This window comes from Aythya fuligula, chromosome Z (genome assembly GCF_009819795.1).
Source record: "Aythya fuligula isolate bAytFul2 chromosome Z, bAytFul2.pri, whole genome shotgun sequence".
NCBI lineage: Eukaryota > Metazoa > Chordata > Aves > Anseriformes > Anatidae > Aythya > Aythya fuligula.
The window spans coordinates 11,529,526-11,544,536 of record NC_045593.1 but is presented as its reverse complement, the minus strand read 5'-3'; the positions used below and the strand labels follow the sequence as shown (position 1 = coordinate 11,544,536).

The 15,011-nt window shown below is 40.2% G+C and overlaps 1 protein-coding gene across 3 annotated transcripts in view; it reads left to right on the top strand.

Moving 5' to 3' along the window:
• ZFR (zinc finger RNA binding protein) overlaps window positions 1-15,011 on the top strand; it is a 45,628-nt gene that overhangs the window by 25,111 nt on the left and 5,506 nt on the right. For 2 of the 3 annotated variants that reach the window (XM_032205473.1, XM_032205472.1), the window contains exons 10-16: window positions 26-145; window positions 1,097-1,242; window positions 1,606-1,768; window positions 3,294-3,499; window positions 3,756-3,906; window positions 5,336-5,477; window positions 14,292-14,389. In XM_032205473.1, the coding sequence (XP_032061364.1) occupies window positions 26-145; window positions 1,097-1,242; window positions 1,606-1,768; window positions 3,294-3,499; window positions 3,756-3,906; window positions 5,336-5,477; window positions 14,292-14,389 (1,026 nt within the window). The remainder of the gene's footprint in view (window positions 1-25; window positions 146-1,096; window positions 1,243-1,605; window positions 1,769-3,293; window positions 3,500-3,755; window positions 3,907-5,335; window positions 5,478-14,291; window positions 14,390-15,011) is intronic. The other variant, XM_032205474.1, reaches the window with a different exon arrangement.

The following is a 15,011-nucleotide window of genomic DNA, read 5'->3' as shown; positions in this document are numbered from 1 at the left end:
ACAACTGTTAAACTTTATTTTCCAGGTAAGAAATGATGAAGGAAAGGTGATCCGCTTTCACTGTAAACTTTGTGAATGCAGTTTTAATGATCCTAATGCCAAGGAGATGCACTTAAAAGGGAGGCGGCACAGACTTCAGTATAAGGTTAGTTAAAATGTTGATGCTGCTATATGAAAATCCACTAGATGACAGCTGACTAATTGCACAGTCTTACATTTAAAGAATAGCTAAGTACTCTGAGTGAACAGCACATTAAAGAAGGTAGAGAAATGCATTCACCTTCCAGTTGATTTTCTTCACAGAATAGTCTTCAAAGTAGTAAGGCAGACTATAAAACTGCATTTTGAATTTGTTTTTTTTTTAAGCATTTTGAATGTAGCTTTTGGGAAACTTTGCAACATTAAAATATGGTACAACATATGCAACCAACAGTAGGTTCTTTTGTGTTGTTTACCATTAATTTCAAACAGTGTAAAAGAACAGTGTTTAATATTTGGGCAGGATAGACCACATAAACCTTTTGTGAAGACACTTGATAAACAAGCGTTGGAGCTCTTTTTCCAGTCCTGGATGGAAAGCCACCTGTATTGACATATGGTGTGCATTTTGATTATTATGAGCAATGTAAGAAGAATCTACTGTGGTCTCAGGAGATGTAACTAACTTGTGTAATCGTGAAAGGGATGAAAGAAGAGAATTGCTGGAAAAATGTATTCAGTAACTCATGCCTGTACATCTGTATGAGGTACCTTTCAGGAATAGGGTGTCAAAAAGCACACAGTAGGTGTGAGGAGATTTTTTTTCAGGCTACAGAATAGTCACCCAGCTACAGAATGAACAGCAAATTACTTGGTGTTTCATGTAACATTTTAATCTTAAGTAACTTTGTTCTTGATGTAGGTAAAGAGGGGATTCATTCTATTTGTAATAAGTTATTTATTTAAAATACTGGATAGCTATTTTTCTTCAGCTACTCATTCAGTGTAGTTCTGAAACTGCATTTTACTCCCCTGTTAAGCATTCCAGAAAAAAGCCTGTAATTTTGAGATGGCAAGAGGTAAACCAACATTTCATTCGTTTTTTTTTCTGAACTAGAAAAAAGTAAATCCAGATCTACAAGTAGAAGTAAAACCCAGTATTCGAGCAAGAAAAATCCAAGAAGAAAAGATGAGGAAACAGATGCAGAAAGAAGAATACTGGAGAAGGCGAGAAGAGGAGGAACGCTGGAGGATGGAAATGAGGTAATGTGGTGTTTTATCAATAAATGAGACAAAGCTGCAGGCAGATTAAAACTAACTCTGCTTCTGTGGTTATTTCTTTTAAATGATGTGGGAACTCTGTACTGTCTTGTTTTAAATTAAATTGTCATTAACTCACTGGGGTTTTCATTTGCTAGTGTTGGAGCCCTCTGAGGAATGTGGACTTACTAGAATTACTTTGCTATAAACAAAAAAAAAAAAAGCCATTCATTTTTGTTTACCCTCTGGAATTCTCTGGTATTTGCACAATTACTAGAAGGGAGTGAGTTAGTACATCCAAGAATTCTTTTAGAATGTTTGGAAATACTAACATCTATGTAAAGAGAATTCTTTGATGCCCTTCAGGCGATATGAAGAAGACATGTACTGGAGGAGAATGGAGGAAGAGCAGCATCACTGGGATGACCGTCGCAGAATACCAGATGGAGGATATCCTCATGGTCTTCCAGGACCTCTAGGCCTGCTGGGAGTTAGACCAGGAATGCCTCCTCAGCCCCAAGGACCAGCTGTGAGTTTAACTTGAGGAGAAGAAATTAAATCTTACTTACCAGGAGGCACAGTTAAGGGCTATAAATTATTCAGTGCTGAGATGTCTCCATTGTTTCTTAATAAAGGATTTGGAAAGGTGAAGAAAAAATTACATGCTAATGAAACCATGTAGACGAACCTTTCTTCCAAAATAAGTCCACTTAATATGACCATAGGATGCCTCGAAGACAAATACTGATGCTTCTGAAATACAAGTCTTTCTGGATTTGTGTATTACTTTTATTTAATTCGCATTATACAACATTATCTTCTTGATCTTTAAAGGTCCCTTCCAACCCAAACCATTCTGTGATTCTATAATTGTGGGCAAATATATGTGTAAAAAGTGGTTGGATCATCAGTCCCAGAGGATAATGGTTAGTGGTGGGTCCTACTCTCCTTTGAGGTTGGTAACAAGTGGAGTACCACATGGGTTTATCATGGAATTTGTCTCGTTTAGTACCTTATCAATCATCTGAAAGGTGATGGAGTTAGTGCATGCTCATCAGGTTTGCTGCTGATGTGAAACTTAATTGCATCAGGGTGGGGAGAACAACCTGTACCTTTGAGAACAGGATTTCCATCCAGATGGACAGAGGAATAGGCTGGCAGGAACTTCATGCAATTCTGCAAGAACAAATAGCTAGTGCTGTACTTGGGACTGAGTAACCCATTGCATTGGTGCAGGCTGGGGAATGACAGGCTGGGTAGCAGAGCTGCTAAAGGGAACCTGGGAATCTTGGCAGACAGTAAGTTGAACATGAGCCAGCAATGTGCCCTGCCAGCAAGGAACACCAACAGCATCCTGATCTGTATTAACAGCAGCATAATCAATAGATGATAGAAAGCAATCTGCTTTCATTAAACCCAAACTGCAATACTGCACTCAGTTTAGGGCTTTCTAGTACAAGAAAGACATAGATAAATAATAGCAGGTTCAGTGTGGGGTTACCAGAATGACTGGGGGCTGCAACACACGTGCTTTGTGGAGGGATCTTGTCACTGGCAAGAGAGGTTCAGACCGCATACAGGAAGTAACTTTTTTCACAGAGATGTTGTGCAGCCTCCATCTTTTGCATTTTTCAAGGCATGACTGGATAAATCCCTGAGCAATGTGATCTGATCTTATAGCTGACCGTGGTTTGCACAGGAAGTTTGACTAGAGACCCCCTGAGGCACCTTGCTATTTGAATTCTTCTTTATAACAGCAACTATAGATACCTTGTTTTGCAGCAGTGAATAAGTATGCAAGTATTTCCCATTTAATAAAAAGACCATAGATATTTATTTTGGGGGAGAGGAGTACTTTGGATCTAGAGATTGCATAATTGGTTTTATTTTGATACAGCTTATCTTTCTTCAAACGTGATTGTTTGTGAGCAGTGTAAGTGTTCAAGTACATCTCAGCTCATGTTTTGTTACATTTCAGTCATTTGAGGCTTGAATATTCTGTGAACTTTGAAATGTTGTCACATTTCAGAAATACACTTTTTTTCTCTGTTTAGCCTGTACGCCGCCCTGACTCCTCTGACGACCGCTACGTGATGACCAAACACGCAGCAATATATCCAACAGAGGAGGAACTTCAGGCAGTCCAAAAAATTGTTTCTATTACTGAGCGTGCTTTGAAACTTGTTTCTGACAATATGACCGACCATGAAAAGAACAAGAGCAAAGAGGGAGATGATAAAAAAGATGGCAGTAAAGACAGGTATTTTTATTTTTTAAGAAATTCACCTTTTGTTTCTAAAATCTTACGGTTTTCCTTGTACCTTTTTCAGTGCTTCCAGGGGTCCTGTTCTGTTCAGGTTTTTATACAGTAAATTTTGATGAGGACTGTGTCCTCAAGAGTATGTGGAATATTCCTATTCCATTTCGTTTTTCTATCTGCAGGACTAGCTTTAAAATTTTAATACTACTTTAAATACTATTTTAAATGCAACTTCTGACTATAATTTACTTCACAGAGCTCTGAAAGGAGTTTTACGGGTAGGTGTTTTGGCTAAAGGTTTGCTGCTCCGTGGAGACAGGAATGTCAATCTTGTTTTGTTATGTGCTGAGAAGCCTTCAAAGATGTTACTCAGTCGTATTGCTGAAAGTCTTCCCAAACAACTTGCAGTAAGTACAGTTCAGATTCTTTCATCTGATTTTTTTTAAGTTTCTGTGTAAAAAAAAAAAAAATAATAATAAAAAAAAAAATCTGTCCAAGTCATGTGTCTGCAGGGCTGACTACTGCATTCCATAGCTCAAGTTGAATTTCTTCTGTTTTGCTGAGTGTTTCCATCTGAATTCAGTGACCACGCTGCATGTTTTGCTTTCTGTACATTGTGTTTACAAGTGTCTAAGTGTCTAGGTGTTTATGCTAGTGGTGTAGTATTAACCATCATTTAATAGACTTCATTTGACTGGAAAACAAAAACGAGCAGAAGATGACTTTCTGTTGTCCAGTTACCACCAGTGACAGAGGTAATTTGTGCAGTGTTACAGAAAGCTTACTGCTTTAGGGTCAAAGTTCTCCATTAATGCCAGTCTGCTTCCAGTACGTATGCTTCGTAGTTCCACAGTTAACAAATTAAGTTTTGTAGCTTCTTAATGTGGCACCATTCTTAAAAGTTACCAAAAAATAAAAAGGCTGTCTTAGACCATTCAGTGGAACGCATATAAACTATTTGCTATATTCCTATAACAAATGAATATTGAGTCTTTAACTCCATTGCTCCCTACAGAAAAAAAGCCTGCCCACCATCATTATAGAAAGGTTTCTTGTGGCATCAGTGTTTCAGTACAGTCTGGTAAATTGCTCAGCAGAATCAGTGGCATGGTAGAAGCATTAGCAGGATCAGATTAATTAGGAAATAGTCTTGGGTCCTGCTCAAAGTAATAAAGCAAGAAAAGCTGAAAATTGCTCATCCTGGTCTGTCTTTGTAGAGAACTGGCTTCTAGTTTGTAAAACGAGATGACAGTTTCCTACAGCTTCTTCTTGAGATATTTAGAACTATTAAATCAGTAGCAAGAAGAAATGCAGAGTAATCTTTGTTCTCGTCTGAAGATGTGACAGCCAAGTATAAAATGTGCCTAGCAGTACCCAACCTCTAAATGAGAGCTGGAAGGAGGAGAATCACCGAGGCTTTGTCTTTAAAAAAGACTCGTATGTTTGACCAGGAATAATACCCAACTGACATTTCAAGTGGCACTGAGGCTTTTCTTTCTTTTAAATGCTGTCCAAGTTTATGCTGTGTAATTTACTTTGCATATGAACTTCCTATATGGGTAGTTTTTCCTCTTTCTTTTGCGTGCTTGGTGACTGCTGTGTGTTTTCATTAATGATTTGATAACAGTAAGTCAGTCCACAGATCTATGTGCATCTACATGTTTATACGTTTTTTTTTTAATTGCATATACTGTGACCTCTTTGAATACAGAGGTATTTGCTTCATATAATTAATGCTGCATTTCTGTCTTTCTGTTAAAAAGACTACATTGAAGTCCATTTTCTTCTCCATACTTTTATTGTTGCTGATAGAAATCTCTGTTTCCCAATATTTAGGTAATAAGTACTGAGAAATATGATATCAAGTGTGCAGTCCCAGAAGCAGCAATAATTTTAAATTCATATGTGGAACCCAAAATGCAAGTTACTATCACGCTGACATCTCCAGTCGTTCGGGAGGAGAACATGAGGGATGGAGGTTGGGAAGTTGTTAAAAATGTTACTTCTTTCTTATGTATTTTATATGTTTATCTATTCTGCTTAAGGTGGCGTTAAGGTCCTGGAAGGTAACATGCTGGCACAACTAATACTGATTGAAACCTTGTTTTTCAACAACCAGTCTTAGTAGACAACAGTTGGTTAAAACAAATGTTTATATGATGCATTTATTTAATTTTTTGAAATTGTAACTTTATGTCCAACCTCAGCTTTCTGGAAAAGGTACAAACTTAAGTGTTTTTCCCCTCTTATAAAATAACTTGAAAAACTAAGTATTTTACAGCATGTGGCTATAAACTGGCTTTGTAGAGCAGTCTTGCCCTCAGATAAAGATTTTATCATTTTAGAAAAACAAATCAAATGGTCTTGGATTTAAACCAGATCGGTATTACCGTCACTTACACTTCCAATTAGCAGTACCACTTAAAATACATTTGTGTAATAATTTTGATGGTAATGGTGCTTCTAACTTTAAAAGACAGTGCGATTTTTTCCAGCTCTCTGAGGTTGCTTCTTGGTCTGGAGTGCTTTTTTGAGTATATTTAGGCTCCTGGTATTACAATCAGTCTTCTATCCAACTGGCAAACCCAGACGAGTAGTGTAAGAAATGGCTTTGTCATTGAGCTGAAGAAGAAGGTTGAGTTTATAAATCAATTTACATTTCTGAAGTCCACAGTTTCTCTGGTGCCAGCAGTGTTGCTTTAGGGTCTGTTCTGTAACACTTTCAAAGCTCCAAAAGCTTTTAAGCCAACAAGCATGATTAATGTCTGCAGTACATTGGTTCTTTTTATTTACGGGTCAGATAAAATTAACTTTTGTTTCCTTTTAATCCTGTATTTTCATAGTTGAAAGACATGGCAAACAGGGTTCTGGTGATTGACAATGAACCTACAAATAGGAAATCTGGTGTTAATGCTTCTCATGCAGGTTGAAAAATTGTGTTTGTTTATGTATACATGTGCTTGTGTATATACATATTTATATAAGCCACAGTTTTTTAATTTCATCTGATCATTACATGTCCTCTAAAATACTTGAGGTTTTATACTGTATTAGTAAATGTTCTGTAGCTGTGACTAGTGCATCAAAGGCAAACTGGGTTAACAAAGTCATCCTATGTAATCAGAACAAAATCAAGATGCATTCTGTAGTTTGGATGACTTCTGAAGAGTCTTTGAGTGCTTTGTACATGACTTTTAAGCTGCACATATCATACCTAACTATAAATGCTTTGTACATGTACTGTCACATCCAACCAATACTACTTGGTTTTTGGCAATTTTAAGTGTCACGTGACTTTTGGTTTGTCTGAATCAGACTTTGCATATTGCTTAAGTCCTTAAGGAATACTTTCACTTAAAAGCTTTGATTATTAAATTAGATTAATAATTAAAAGAAGTTAACCTTAAACACTATGTTAATTTCTTAGTGTACTATGCAAAAGTGCAATATTGATTCCTGCCATAATACTCAATTTCAATTGAATTTTTTCAGGCCTAAAATTTTATGATGCAGACTAAAAATAAATTTCAAATGCCTACAATCAATCCCTTAACTTATGCCCCCCAAAGGAAACAAACCTGTATTTTTGTCTGACCCACACTTGAGTTAAAATGATCGTTGTGAGTTTATTCACTGCTGAATGCAGTACTGCCTCTAGGCAAGCCAAATCAAGTTAGTTTTCTCTTCAAGACACTGAGCAGAATAAAATGGATGTGCAGTAAAGTTCACTCTTGAAACAAGAGAAAATAGAAGACTGAATTGCAAATTATTGCAGCAAAGAAAGCCCTATTATGAAGACTGCTGGTTATTTGCTGCAGAGTTAACAGTATGTGTTTGTTTTTTTTTTCTTACTGCAGCTTCTCATGCTCTGTGTCTTACAATGGTTTAAAGTTTTCATTTTTTTTTAGCTCGCTTGGGAAGCTAGTTCAGGTGATAAGGAAGGCTTTACCGGAAGAACCAGTTTGAATAAAGATGAGACTGAGATTTGCACTTGGAGTAGAATTGTGTTTGATGTATAATAATCCCATTACAAGATAAAAGGAAAAAAAAAAAAAAGAAAAATACAGTGTGAAATAAAATTGTTAACTGCATAGCTACTGTTCCTTACAGTGTTGTGCATTTGACAGTTTCCCAAATCTGATACATTCAAAGTGCTCTAACCCCTGCTGTGGAATATTTCCTTCAGCAAACAAAGTGTACATATTTATAAACACATATGTGTGTGCGCGTGTGTTTTTTTCCATCCTTAGCTAACAGCCCCGGTCCAAAGCCTTCTAGCAGAGGGACTTGATTCCTGTCAGGGGTTGCTGCCAAGACATCGGAAGGATTTTTGACCAAGGTTTTCTAAAGCTCATTGTCACACCTGCCATACATTATAAAGGAGGGGGTTTGGATGCATAGTCCTAGCATCTCCTGTTACTTTGTGTTTGGCTTTTTTTTTTTCTTTTCGTCTTTGTCTCTCAGAGTTCAGCAGTGTTCACACTAGTTTTGAAATAGTTGACTGGGTAATATGTGTTTCACGTAATAAAACTACCAAAATTGATATACCTGTTAACTTTTAATGAAGAAGTAGTGTGGACACGGCATGTTTAACTGAAGATTAACCCCTTATATTTAGGCTAGTAATAAATATGTAGGGTGAGAATTCATGCTTGTGTTTTGTAAATTAATTCAGTTTTGTGATTTAGCTTTAGGGTGGTAGGTTAGGAGTCTGAATTTAGTTGAATAGTCTTTAAGGGGTTAATCCTAAAATGTGAAACATGCAAAAATCCACAGATTAAATATTACAAGAGTTCCTTTTTTTTTTTTTAAGTCAGTATATTCTTAGTTCAATAAGTGCCTTGGCAACTTCTGACTTTCACAGTCTTTTTAAGTTTCAAGGGTATTCATATGATTTCTATTATTAGAGGGACACTGTAGATTGACATTTCCAGCACTAAGTGCACTTCTGTGCTCTTACAGTGTAATAGTTACTAATAAAATTATTTTCCAAATTAAAAAAAATATAATTTTTTTTTCCAAAATTATTTTCCAAGTTTTTGTAGAGTTGGAATTGAAGTAATCAGAGTTTAAAATTACATAGTGAATTATTGTGCTATAAATTTGCAGTGTTACCTATTTGCATATTATGCAAGACCGATGGGCGGAGGCCAGCTGTATGAAGTTCAACAAGGCCAAGTGCTGGGTCTTGCACCTGGGGCACAGCAACCCCAAACAGAGCTACAGGCTGGGAGAGGAGTGGTTGGAAAGCTGCCTGGCGGAGAAGGGCCTGGGAGTATTGGTGGATAGTCAGCTGAATATGAGCCAGCAGTGTGCTCAGGTGGCCAAGAAGGCCAACAGCAGCCTGGCCTTTATAAGAAGCAGTGTGGCCAGCAGGGCTAGGGAGGTGATCGTCCCCCTGTCCCTCTGGTGAGGCCACACCTCGAGTACTGTGTTCAGTTTTGGGCCCCTCGCTACAAGAAGGACATTGAGGTGCTCGAGAGAGCCCAGAGAAGGGTGACCAAGCTGGTGAGGGGTCTGGAGAACAAGTCCTACGAGGAGTAGTTGAGGGCTGGGCTTGTTCAGCCTGGAGAAGAGGAGGCTCAGGGGCAACATTATCGCTCTCTACAGGTACCTTAAAGGAGGCTGTAGCGAGGTGGGGGTTGGTCTATTCTCCCATGTGCCTGGTGACAGGACAAGGGGGAATGGGATAAAGTTGCGCCAGGGGAGGTTTAGGTTGGATATTAGGAAGAACTTCTTTACCGAAAGGGTTGTTAGGCATTGGAATGGGCTGCCCAGGGAAGTGGTTGAGTCACCATCCCTGGAGGTCTGTAAAAGATGTTTAGATGTAGAGCTTAGTGCTATGGTTTAGTGGAGGACTGGTTAGTGTTAGGTCAGAGGTTGGACTCAGTGATCTTGGAGATCTTTTCCAACCTAGACGATTCTGTGATTGGTTTTATAAGAATGTAAATAATTGACTCTTTAGGCTACTAGAACAAACAAACCCATATTTTGTTTTAAGCTTATCAACTTTATTAGCTTCTCTTTTCCTGCTGTGGGTTTTCTCTGGGTGTACCCCTTGTCTGTAATATCTAAGTCATACCTATTTCTTCTGTTATCTTACCTGAAACCTTCCTTGTGTAGGTTTGCGTTGGTTCACAGAATCACAGAATTGAAGAGGTCAAAAAGGACCTTGAAAGATCATCAGGTCCAACCCCCCTGCCAAAGCAGGTTCCTCAGAGCAGGCTACCCAGATAGGCGTCCAGAGGGGCCTTGAATATCTCCAGAGAAGGAGACTCCTCAACCTCCCTGGGCAGCCTGTCCCTGTGCTCTGTCACCCTCACCATGAAGAAGTTCTTTCACATGTTGGTGTGGAACTTTCTGTGCTCCATCTTGTGGCCATTGCCCCTTGTCCTGTCCCCACAAACCACTGAGAAGAGGTTGGCCAGATCCTTCTCTCTCTCTCACTTATGGTATTTGTAAACACTGAGGAGATCCCCTCTCAGTCTTCTGAGGGCTGAACAGAGCCAGGTCTCTCAGCCTTTCTTCATAGGGAAGATGCTCCAGGCCCCGTATCATCTTTGTGGCCCTCCACTGGACTCCTTCCAGGAGATCCCTGTCTTTCTTATACCGGGGAGCCCAGAACTGGACACTATTCCAGGTGAGGCCTGACCAGGGCAGAGTAGAGGGGGAGGATCACCTCCCTTGACCTGCTGGCCACGATCCTTTTAATGCATGCCAGGATCCCATTAGCCCTCTTGGCCACAAGGGCACAGTGCTGGCTCATGGTCAACCTGTCATCCACCAGGACCCCCAGGTCCTTCTCCTCAGAGCTCCTCTCCAGCAGGTCATCCCGCAGCCTGTACTGATACATGTGGTTGTTCCTTCCCAGGTGCAGGACTCCACACTTGCTCTTGTTAAACCTCATTTGGTTTCTTCCTGCCCATCTCTCCAGCCAGCCCAGGTCTCGCTGAATGGCAGCACAGCCTTCTGGCATGTCAGCCACTCCTCCCAGCTTTGTGTCATCAGCGTACTTGCTGAGGGTGGACACTATTCCCTCATCAAGGTCGTTGATGAAGATGTTGAACAAGACCGGACCCAGCACCGACCCCTGGGGAACACCGCCAGTCACAGGCCTCCAGCCAGACTCTGCGCCGCCGATCACCACCCTCTGAGCTCGGCCAGTCAGCCAGTTCGCAACCCACCTTACTGTCCACTCCTCTATCCCACACTTTCTCAGCTTTGCTATCAGGATGTCATGGGAGACAGTATTGAAAGCCTTGTTAAAGTCAAGGTAGATGACATCCACTGTTCTCCCCCCACTTACCCAGCTGGTGGTGCCATCATAGAAGGCAATGAGGTTGGTTGAGCATGACTTCCCATGGTGAATCCATGCTGACTACTCCTCATAATAATCTTCTCTTCCAATTGCTTGGAGATGGCCTCCAGAACAAGCTGCTGCAATACCTTTCCAGGGACAGAGGTGAGACTGACTGGCCTGTGGTTTCTTGGACCCTCCTTCTTGCCCTTCTTGAAGACCGGAGTGACATTGGCTGTCCTCCAGTCTTCAGGCACCTCACCCGTTCTCCAGGACCTTTCAAAGATGATAGCGGTTCGGCGTTCACCTCTGCCAACTCCCTTAGCACATGTGGATGCATCGCATCGGGACCTATGGATTTGTGTGGGTTGAGCCCACTCAGACGCTCACAAACCACTCCGTTGTCAACAAGGGCGGAACCCTCCACTTCCCAGACTCTTTCTCCTCCCTCCAGGGTCGAGGAGTCCTCTGGGGGAGTCCTTGAAGCAAAGACTGAAGCAAAGAATCATTCAGGATCTCTGCCTTCTCAGCATCTCCCGTTACCAGGACACCCTCCTCGTTCAGCAAGGGACCCACATTATCCCTAGTCTTCCTTTTACTGTTTACATACTTAAAAAAAAAAAAAAAACCTTCTTGTTATCTTCTATGTCTTTTGCAAGCCTGATCTCTAGGTGGTCTTTAGCCTTCCTTGTTGTATCCCTGCAGACCCTGACAACCCTTCTATACTCCTCCCAAGAGGACAGGCCCTTTTTCCACATTTCATAGACCTTCCTCTTCCTTTTGATCTTATCAATGAGCTCCTTGCTCATCCACACAGGTTTCCTGCCCCCCTTTCCCAATTTCCTACTCTTGGGGATGCATCAATCCTGAGCTTGGAAGAAGTGCTGTTTAAATGTTGCTCAGCTCTCACAAGCACCCTTGCCTTCTAGCAACCTAGCCCATGAGATACTCCCAAGCAAGTCCCAGAAGCGGTCAAAGTTGGCTCTCCGAAAGTCCAGGGTTGCAAACCTGCTTTTCGCCTTACTTCTTCCACCAAGTTCCATCTGGAACTCCACCATCTCATGGTCGCTTCATCCCAAGTTGCCCCCGACCTTCACATCCCTAGCAAGCCCATCCCTGTTGGTAAGGACAAGGTCCAGGAGCAATCCCTGCTTCATTGGCTTCTCCACCACCTGCGTCAGAAAATCATCTTCAACACATTGTAGGAACTGTTTGGACTGTTCATGCCTGGCCGAGTTGCTTACCCAACAGATGTCTGAAAAATTGAAGTCCCCCAGGAGAACCAACGCCCATGATCGTGAGGCTACTACCAGCTGCTTGTAGAAGGCCTCATCAACCTCCTCCTCCTGATCTGGTGACCTGTAGTACACCCCCACAACAGTATCCCCCATACCAGCCCACACCTTAATTCTCACCAACAAGCTCTCCACTTGTCCTTCACCCTCCTCCAGCTGGAGCTGGGTACACTCTAATTGCTCCCTCACACCCCTTCACTTCCCCAGCCTGTCTTTCGTAACAAGGCCGTAGCCCTCCATGACAGGATTCTACTCATTCAAGCTGTCCCACCAGGTCTCTGTGATTGCAACGAGATCGTGGCCCTGCGACTGAACACAGATCTCGCGCTTATCCTGTTTATTTCCCATGTTTCTGCGCATTCCTATACAGGCACTTTAGGGAAGCAGCAGGCACAGTGACCCCTGGAGGGATGCAAGAAGAAAAAAATTCTGGATGGAGTATTGGGATCATTGCCTTAACTGAGGAGCACTCAGACAATCCTATGGGACAACTCAGAGGTTTTTCCCTACTATCTTCAACAGTGAGAGCAGTGACAACTTCACCCGGCCCTTCTCTGTCGCTTTTAGCTCCCCTCTCTTACGGTTTCTTTGGGTTTTCTTCCTTTTTTTTTTTTTTTTGGACTTTTTTGATTTTGTTTTAAATGAAACACATTAAATGTCTTCATTTGCTCTGTAAAGGCTTTGTTCGTTTCTTATTTCCACTTCAACATATGGTCCATAAGTTGATTATCTGTGAGAGAAGATAACCTTGTTTTTCTCAACTTGGTTCTTAGTCCTCATTTTAACCCTATGCAGAGCAGTAAGAATATCATATAAAAATGCCTAAATCTCAGTGTAGTACCTTAGTTGAAATTCAGTTATTGGAAACTTAGAGCACCATGCTCGTTTACAGTTTTTTTTTTTTTGCTCTGCGTAGTAGAGTATCCTACTGTTCATTATATATTTGTCTATAAGTATGTGGCAGCTTCAGGGCTGTCTCTGCAGCATACCTAGAATTTTCTCCGTGTTGGCCTGTTTCGTAAGTCTTTCTGTTTTACTAATTCAATTCTCTGACTTACCGAAGGTTATATCTTGCTGCAGTAAACCATATAGTTTTACACAGTCAGTTCCTGTGAAACAAGTGCCATTGAGAGAGGGCTTTTTGTTTCCTCTTACCTGGTATATTACCAGTCATGCTACCTTTTTTTGTTGTTGTTACAGGTCACAATAACCATTTTCATAAATAATAAAATAAAAACATTAAATGTATCATATGCTTATAATTTTAAGCAACCTGAATATACCATTTCAGACTGTTCAGTGTGGTTCCTGTTGTTGATTAAACCAATTCCAAAATGGCCTTCTGGTCTACTCTATTTAGGTAACAAAGCAGTCAGCTTGGTAACTTAATTAAGTCCTTTTCTGAATATTTAATACACAAGATCTACATTTGCGTTTAGACATTGTGCTTTTGTTTTTTAAACTATTCCTAGCTTTTCTTTTTTCCTGCTGAATCTTAATTAAAGCAGTCCCCTTTCAGATCTTTCTTTACATCTGAAGTTATATTGGAGCATATGTATTATGGGTTGAGGAATTTGAGTAAGAGAGGTTAGGTACTAGAAGGTAGTGGAACTCTGTAATATTGAAGAGCATTTCAGATTCCTTCAATTAGCTTTTAAAGCAAAAATCATTTCATACCAAGGTTAAGATATAATAAAAATAACATCACTACTAAACATCTAGTGCTTCTGAGATGTTATACGTCTTTTGAGGACTAGGTCCCAAATAACAGATGACAGTTAAAACATACAAGAAACTGAGATTAAATGTTACTACTTGGTTAAAGTGGATTTTTGTGTTCTGTCTGTCTTGTGTTCTCTGTGCTGGCGCACTGTGTCCAACCATCCTTCCTTCAGTATTTAATTTTAGGGGATACGTATTTTTCCAGTGATAGCTTAAATAAAGAAGTGCTAAGCATTGCGTAATCTGCAATGCATTTGAAAATAACCTGAGAGCTAAATGAAGTTTATTATGCTCTTGATCTTCATGCTGGGTTGCCCTAATCCTAATTGAATACCTTTTATGGAACATTTACACGTGTTGTTCAAGGGTTTAAACTTCAAATGGCATGTGTGACATTGAAGCTACTTTAAGGAAGTGTCTTGCTCACCTGGTCAAACACCCATTCCTCACTGCATTTTGCCAATTCAATCCATTTTAGATGTAACCTCGGGTATGGTGAAAGACCCAGCGGACGTCTTGGACAGGCAAAAATGCCTTGACGCTCTGGCTGCTCTACGCCACGCTAAGTGGTTCCAGGTTCGGAACATCATTTTACTTTCTTCTTGTAGCCTTATGAGAGATTAGTTCAGTTGCGATATAAATGTTTAATTGTGTGAAAACACTCAGCGTTGTTCATGCTAATAATACTTACTATTTTTCTGGTCCCTAAATTTAAATGTAGAAAGTTGAGTATGGAGGAACTGCTTTATGCAGTTATTGCTCATTTGACATGATTTTTTTTTCTGGTCATTGAGAAGGCGATGTTGAAAGTTTGACTTGCTTGGGGTGATCATATGTTGTATATTTGTTATATATTCCATAAGGCTGCAGAGTAACTTTGCTTTAAATAATGGAATATGTGTTTAAAGCTTTGTGTTTAGATTTAAGACTTTTTTTCCTATTTTTTTTAAGTGCATTAAGTGTAGGGAATGAAAGGTGAGAAGCAACTGTTTGGTTTAGTGACTTTGCATTCTGGCAAAGGCACAATAAAGAAACCAAACAGATTCCCTTGACCTTTCAGTCTCTATACCTACTTCTTAGGCATTTACTTTATCCTTTTTATTTCTAATATAGAAAGATACTGTATTTATTGTTACAAGTGAACATAGGTCAAAGTGTACAGGGGATCAAGAAATGTTATTCTTGTATAACCTGTGCA